The sequence below is a fragment of the Paralichthys olivaceus genome, chromosome 21 (genome assembly GCF_024713975.1).
Source record: "Paralichthys olivaceus isolate ysfri-2021 chromosome 21, ASM2471397v2, whole genome shotgun sequence".
In the NCBI taxonomy this organism is placed as follows: Eukaryota; Metazoa; Chordata; class Actinopteri; order Pleuronectiformes; family Paralichthyidae; genus Paralichthys; species Paralichthys olivaceus.
In genome coordinates, this window is record NC_091113.1 from 4,416,014 (window position 1) to 4,423,693 (window position 7,680).

Sequence of the window (7,680 nt, forward strand, 5' to 3'; positions counted from 1 at the left end):
TCCAGAGTCAAGGTCAACGAGGAATAAAATGCAGTAGATTAGCTGCTTCACATAGGGAGGGAGGGAGGGTTAGAGAGGTGGGGGTGGGGAGGCAGGGAGAGTATGAACCCAGATAGAGTACCTGGCTTTCATGTGTTGATGGGGGAAGAGAGAGAGGGAGGTAAAGGTGCAGTTTATGCAATGTTTGTGTGATGGACAGAAAAGAGACAGACTTTTGAAGGAAGGAGGAAAAGACGTGAATTAAAACAAACTTAAAAAGTGAAATCAGTCCATACCTGGAGCTCACACCATGCCACCTCCACTGTTGTCTCGGTGTCCAGCCCTTTATAGACCGTCTTGAAGGATCCTCTTCCAATCTCTATGTTGAATTTGAGGTATCTTCCATCAGGGGAAGTTGCCACCGCTTTGGTCTCCACGTCCTCCTTCTCCTCCTGCTCAGACTGGGTGTCAAAGGTGATGCGAGACAATGTCTTGTGCTGCTTATTGTGAAGTTCACTCTCAGAGTCCGAGCTGGCGGCCCGGCCCCTGGATCTCTGGACGGGTTCCCAGCTGCCGTGAGTGAGGGAGCCGGCGTCTGGCTCCTGGCTGCCTGGGGGCGTGTTGGAGCTGGTGCCCGGGCTGGAGACCGGGGACGGGGACGGTGGAGAGGTTTTCTCCTCCTCTACTCTGGACTCGGACAGTGTCAGGATGTTCTCGGCGGACCAGGACAGGGCTTTGGAGAGGGCCCCGCTGTATAAAGGCGAATCCATGTCCATGCTGATTTTCTGCAGCCCGTAAGAGTTTCTGCGTGCGCCCAAGCCGTGCGTCCTCAGCACGGATGGCACCCGGGACAAGCAGTCGTCGGTCATATCCACAGGGAGGCCTGGGAACCCGCGTCCTGGTATCTCGACCTGTGCGTGGGACATGTTGGCAGGCTCAACGCCTCCTTGATCTGGAGCCTGGATGTGGAAAAGGCATGAGGACAACAGAGTACAGTTACTGCAAGTGGCGCGTTACTTTTCCATGATGTCAAAGGAGTGGGTGGCTTTAAAGAAAAGTCTGTCACACAATTAAAAAACAAAAAAAAAACAGAATAAACCATAAACTGACTTTTAATATAAGAGGCTGATTCCACCTGTGGCGACTTCCACCCTTGGAAACTTGATTTCTTTTAAAAAACAAGAGGAATAAGAAGAATACTTACTCATCCCAGCTGCTGAGTGGAGAAGATATTTCACACTATTACGCACGAAAACGCATAGTTTCCATCAAATAATCCCCGGTGTCCTCTTGTCTTCACAAAGTCCTCAGCCATAACCTCCTGTGGAAGGACGGAGCTGCCTATATCAACAGAGCACCGGAGGGCTGCGCGTCCTGTGCGCTCCCAGTGCGCGCACCCAACTCCGCCCCTCGCTGCTCTGACGCGCCCACAGCTCCAACACACAGGGACGAACTACAACATCACCAGAAAAGTGTTTGCAAAGTAATTCTGTAGAAAAGCATCATCGTGTTTTTCCGCTGGAGTTTTACTTCTGATGCGTAATTGGTGTCCAACAAGATCAGTGGAATATCTTTAAACGTCTAAACTGGAGCAGTATTGTGCAAAATGCATGAGATGTAAAGGAAGCGAAGTTTTTTCTTTTTAATAGAGGGTGAATATATTTATATTTTTCTTAGAATTCATTTGTTGAACAAGTGCCAAATGCCTTCCACTTCACAGCGTGTGCGCAGGAGCAGCAACAGCAAATGTCTCCTCCTCCTCCTCCACTGATCAAGACGTCAACTCCTCAAATTCCTCAGAAATAAGATGAGTCACTTCTCTAAATCTAATTTCATTATAAAATCGGATGAAAGGAGATACTAGTGCGGAGTGGACGGACCTGCAGGGGGAGCCAGGCCGGAGAGAGAGCTGGCTGCAGAAACAGGACACCTTTATCACCAATGCCCACACTGGGCCCCTCCTGTCCCACATGATCTCACGCTGCGCGTTATCAGAGAGCAAACACACACTCATGCACGTTTGGGACCCAGCAGCTCATGATGCAAGTGGACTGGGCCCCCGTCACTCACTGTACAGCTGCAGGCAGAATTTAGAGCACATCTCCATCAGTGTGGTTGGAATCTGCACGTCTGCACTGTGGGGCCCAGTTCACATTATCCTGTATCACAAAAAAAAACCTCAAAGATACTTCAAGCACGTCGCTTTGGGATGACAAGAGATGATTGTGAAGAGACAACATTAGCAAAGATCTAATTTATTTTCCTACATGATATGAAAAAAGATTACAGAGAGAGAGAGAGAGAGAGAGAGAGAGAGGAGCGTCACAGTAGCTACTGCACAATATGACAGGATGACAGCAATCTGTACACGAAGTCCGCAGTTGATACACTCAGCTGAGTCGAGCCGGGATCGGTGGAGCGAGTCTCTGTGGAGTTCCTCTTCTGGAAGCTTTTATTCTTAAAATAAAAAAGTCCCTCTGGTGTTGTGTTCTGGGATTTCTTCGAAGTTGGAGCAGGAGGAACAACATCCGAGCAAAGGTCCCGAGCTAATTCCACCATGTAAAATGTATTAACAGGGAAAAATTGGCATAAAACCGGTATATATTTACTTCCTGTATTTACAATAAAGAGAGTAAAGGTACAGCTGGTGGGAAAAGATAATCCCCTTAAGCATTCAAACATAATGGTATCTAGTGCCCTGATAGATTAATTGCATGTTTACATGGCAACAAATGTTACCTGTGAAAACTTCGAACATGGTGCCTCTTAAAATGCTCTTTAACCCAAACACTTCTCCTCCAATAAGAAAAGACTAAGAATTTCAGGGCGAAAACCAAAAGGCAACATTTACTGGACCAGCATCGTCCGGGCTGGGCACTGAGGTGCACCCTGCGCAGCCATAAATGGCTAACTATTAAAAATGTGCCTGTAAGGTAGAGTATGAGGGTTCCCAGACAGAGCGAGTGTGATTCCAGCACCGTTTCAGAAGAATTTGACGCCCTTTCCGTCCTCCATGGTCATGAGCTCAGCTTTGCCTTCTGTTTGTAAAGCCTGCAACGAGCGCAGGAGCATCCAGTCTTCAAGACCGTGAAACTCTGGGAGAACAAAGTAAGGTTCAGGTCAGACGGCAGAATGAAAATAAACAGTTAAGTGTTCAGAACATAGACTGCATATAAAGATGGACGACATGGCAGCTCCACAGAAGGTAAGCCAAACAATGTATATCGCCACCTGCTGGCTGGCTGCAGTATAGCTCAGAAATCCTGCCTCCCTCATAATTCAAATGGGACATGGAGCCAACGAAGAAATACACGTTCAATTAATTTTCAAAGAAGTTTTTTGTCATTTTAGATCATATTTGGGTTTTTGTTGTCTGGGATATTTATATTACTTTTTATACAATGGGAGGAAGTGGAGATGTGCCTTCCATCTTTATACTTTCTATTGTAATAGTCCAGTAAAAAACAATAATAATAAAACAATTATTCACATTAATAAAAGGTTTTCTAATACAAACTAAAAACATTACTCTATATTAGTCTATATTTGATATTTAAATTAAACACGTGTTGATGCAGATGTATTTTAATGGAACCATACCTTCACCGTCTGTGTCATCACCATTGGACAACTCATAAAGTGTAAACACAGAGTTGTTCATCCCATTTCTGGAAACCTAAAACAGCAGAATAAAGAATAAAAGTCACGCACACAAAAATAATATCAGAGTTTCTTAAAACAAATGTAATGAATGTCAAGTGTGCAAAACAGATCCTGCTTTACTGAGACTCTTTCATGTTGCCTATGTAATGGAACAACACGTTTACATGCACTGTAGTAAACTGGAAATATGTGTTGACACGCCGCCGGTCAGTGAGTTTTCCCTCAAACTGCATTTCAGAGGCAATATTTACTTCTTTTTTTTTTCATCTTAGCAGTGACACAAAACACATTTACATTATGTTCCCTGAGGCGTAAAGATCTAAGTGGTCTTAAAATATTGTGCATATTAGCAAATTAATATCTGAAGTCACTTTGATAACATCATAATATTTTTACACTGAACGACAGGATCCTCTTGTTTATGACGTTGAAAGGACACTTTGCACTTTCTCTTCATTCTTTATCAAACCACAAATGAACAAAAATGCCCAGTTTCACAGAGAGAACACGATGTCTCCTGGTTTGATGACTCACCCACTGGTATATTAACTTGCCCCACTCCTCTGGTCGTCTCCACATGACTAAACACCGGGACTTGTTTTTGTCCAACCATTCGAGGTTACCTGAGGTCAGTCGAAACAATAACACAAGAAGTCAAACGCGTTCTCGAGAAAGAATTTGGGAGTGAGACGATGAAATAAGAATTTGTTTAGGTTCCAATTTAATGATCTTAACACTTAATGCAAATTCATTTTGTAGGATTACACCAGGAGCATGGTTGAAAGGGGTTGTACCAATCAGAGTGCCAGATCCCATCAGGGAGAATTTGGCAGGAAGTCATGACAGAACAATGTTTGAACAACGTAGGAACGGAATGTGAAAATGACAATTGAATAGGTCAGAAAACCCTAAAGAGACTTGTGTTGAAGTCCCTTCGGTGATTAGGAACCTGAAGTTACACCTGGAAAAACATCCAGACAGAACAAAATGTACCTTTTTTCCGCAGCTCCTCAAACACAACTTGAATTGCTTCCATTGACAGTTTTCCTGGACTTCAGTTAAGGGGAGGAAAAACAAAAACTTGTGTAGCTTGCGCTCAATGCATGAATGACTGAAAACCTTTTTAACACCTGTAAAAGTTCAGAGGTTTAACATTTTATATAATCATTGGGATCTGATCACCTGTACTCTAATTTGACCTCTAAACTGAAACTAACATGCTGTTGCAATTTTATTACATCAAACCAAAGCTAATGGTCAATGAGTTCAACATTCAAGAAGGTTTTAATATTAAAACTTCTTTCAGAGAGCTAGTGATTCAACTTTACGATAATTTCGGAGGATGTCTATTGGCTGTGTACGTGTGCAGCAAGAGATATCCCAAACCCCAACTCTTACTTTGGTAAAGTGGACACAAAACATTTGGAACAGATCTCACTTCAACTGCACCAGAGCAGCCTAAATCAGATGATAATCAAGTCGTATACATCCCTTGATAAGAGTTTAAACAAATCTGAACTTTAAACGTCAACGTTAATATGGCAACGTTAATATCCTCCGGGTGAAGTTTAATTTATATCCCAATAAAAGAGGCAGCCTTTAAACCTTTGACTCACAGTCCAAATCAAACAATGAAGGTAAACAAGAGGAGCAGCACCAGGGATTTTAAACTGGCTCCTCAGAATTTACATCTGAGCACGGTGACGGTTTAGGATACGTTCTATCTTCTTGTTGTTGAACACGGGGCTTTCCTGAGCCTCCATGATGTCCAGGGTGTAGAGCTTGTGATGCCGGCAGTACGACAGAGCCAGGGAACACCATGCTGCCAGCTGTTTCTGTCTCGTGTCAACATTGGGCTGTAGCCTGTCCGAAAAAAGAGATGAGCAGAAGACATGAAGCTCCTTCAGCAAAAGATTCACTACAGCTGTAGATTTAGTTTCAGTATGCTCTTCCTTAACTTTGATTGTATACATGAGATAATAAGTACTTCTCAGTTTAACACTTATCAACTGTCTCTAGGTTGCAGAGTCATTATAATTATAAATAATAATAATAATTATAAAAGCCATCAGTGTACACCACACACACACACACAGTGCTGCAGAACTGTGTAGCATTGAACCCAGAGGTCTCTGTTATGCAGCTCCTCCTCACTGATAGAAATAACCATGTTCTTCCTTTCATGCAGCATCTGTTGCTCCTCTGTGTGTCCTGGGAGAGGGAGTCCTCACATGTGTCTCTACAGGGTTCTACCTTCTTTTCTCCCGGTTAATATATTTCTTTTAGAAGTGTTTCTTTACTCTTGTTGAGAGTTAAGAACAGAGGATGTCGCACCTTATTTTCCTGGAGCAGAGACATTGTGATTTGTGAATAAGGGATATACAAATAGAATTTGATTGGAAAAAAAAAACCCCACCTCTTTAAAAGAGTTTCAGCACAAATCAGGAAACGAGGACTTAAAGTTTTATTAAACAGTCTGTCAGTGTGCATGATAACCATAGTTAGAATCTGCACAGATGTGAATGTCAACATTTGTCTTGATCTCAGAAGATTAGCACAGTTTTGTAAACCTGCACCTTTCCCCACCTCGGTGTCTTCACCTTGTGTCGCTCGGTGTCGTTACGATCGTTTCTATGCGTCTTTAAATAAAAAAAAAAACCTTCTGAAGCTCAGCAACATGTCGCAGAACCCGATGAGTCGCAGAAGTTGTTCTGCAGCACCGGGTTCGTGGACGTGTTCGTGCAGCTGACGGCTCAGATCGACACAGAGCTAACAGCTAGCCACAGCTACACACGGTCGCTGATTTTAAATGTGGATGTGGATGTTTGCACGATGACCCGCTGAGTCAACCAGCTGAAGGGAAACCGACAGAAGCTGCTGGATAAACTTTTTTTTCTTTTTAAATCCTCCGAGTGAGTAAATCCACTTCCCTAGCCGGTTCGCTTAGCCAGTTAGTCGGCTAGCATGATGCTAGCTCGTAAATCCGCACATTTCGAACCGACGACGTTAAAAACGGCGGAGGATAATGAATCGATGTGGTTCGTGGGATTAACATGAGACCGAGGAAAACGCGAACTCACGTGAAAAACGGTGGGAAGTTGTACTGCCAGGGCCACTCAAAGCTCATGGTTCCACAGCTGACAGCTTCCGCAAACACGTCCCCACCCTCAAATGGTTCCGACCAACAACGACTCGAGTTGCACTGAAGGAACTAAAAAAAAACAAAAAACACATAGAATATAAAATAAAGATAAACACAAGTATAAAGATGTTTAATACTTATAATTAGATTTGACAAAAAAAGACGAACACAAATAAAACTGTATAGACATCATGAATCATCACAGGTGGAATGAGGAGCATTCAAGTACAGTGCTTTCTGAGGAACGTCCATTGTTGCAGCAGTAGGTTCAGTTTATTTTTCAGTCCAGCTTCTTTAACTTATTACGATTTTACAAGTGGTCAACCTACATAATATGACGCGTTGTTATTGATATCCAAAAGCTTCCCCCTCGACAAACTGAATAAAGATGTTTAGAGATTGATTACACATTAAAGGTCCAGTGTGTAAGATTTAGGTGAAAGGGAACTTTAATGTAGAATAATCCTCAAGATGTTTTCACTAGTGTGTTTCATCTAAATTGTATGAACCCCAGAAAAGACCCTTTATATTCAAATACTTTATATTTACATCGAGGGGACCTTCTCTACGGAGGCCGCCATGTTTTTTACATTAGTCCAGACTGGACGCTGGACACCCCTCACCTCAACCTCCTCTTCCAAACATGAAGCAGAACCTGTGGAAACCTTCAGTCGCCAAAATAAACTCAAAAGGTTTAGTTGGTCCAGTCTGGGCTACTGTAAAAAACATGGCGGCCTCCGTAGAGATGACCCGCTCCTGATGTAAATATAAAGTACTTAAATATAAAGGGTCCATTCGAGGGTAAATTAAAAAAATATATATATAAAATTTAGTTGAAACACACCACTAGGATTATTTTATATTCAACCAATATTCAGCTAAATCTTCCACACTGG

The 7,680-nt window shown here is 42.8% G+C and overlaps 2 protein-coding genes across 3 annotated transcripts in view; both read right to left on the reverse strand.

Moving 5' to 3' along the window:
* wnk4a (WNK lysine deficient protein kinase 4a) overlaps nt 1-2,081 on the reverse strand; it is a 35,658-nt gene extending 33,577 nt beyond the window's left edge. For both annotated transcript variants that reach the window (XM_069517150.1, XM_069517148.1), the window contains exons 1-2: nt 1,184-2,081; nt 276-938 (exon numbers count right to left, since the gene is read on the reverse strand). In XM_069517150.1, coding sequence (XP_069373251.1) covers nt 276-905 — 630 coding nt within the window. In that variant the 5' untranslated portion in view covers nt 906-938; nt 1,184-2,081. The remainder of the gene's footprint in view (nt 1-275; nt 939-1,183) is intronic.
* Nucleotides 2,082-2,218: 137 nt separating this feature from the next.
* On the reverse strand, nt 2,219-6,881 carry vps25 (vacuolar protein sorting 25 homolog). Its single transcript, XM_020104811.2, has 6 exons — nt 6,723-6,881; nt 5,360-5,505; nt 4,636-4,689; nt 4,177-4,265; nt 3,580-3,655; nt 2,219-3,074 (listed from the first exon to the last, which is right to left on the reverse strand). The coding sequence occupies exons 1-6, from the start codon at nt 6,767-6,769 to the stop codon at nt 2,962-2,964; spliced, it is 525 nt and encodes a 174-aa protein (XP_019960370.1). The 5' UTR covers nt 6,770-6,881; the 3' UTR covers nt 2,219-2,961.
* Nucleotides 6,882-7,680: the final 799 nt, after the last annotated feature.

Coding starts and splice junctions, on each gene's coding strand:
- vps25 (XM_020104811.2), bottom strand. CDS start 6,769: ATGAGCTTTGAGTGGCCCTGGCAGTACAACTTCCCACCGTTTTTCAC. Junction 4,690..5,359: donor CAACAACAAGAAGATAGAAC/GTATCCTAAACC, acceptor ACTGAAGTCCAG/GAAAACTGTCAATGGAAGCA. Junction 3,075..3,579: donor TGATGACACAGACGGTGAAG/GTATGGTTCCAT, acceptor TTGTTCTCCCAG/AGTTTCACGGTCTTGAAGAC.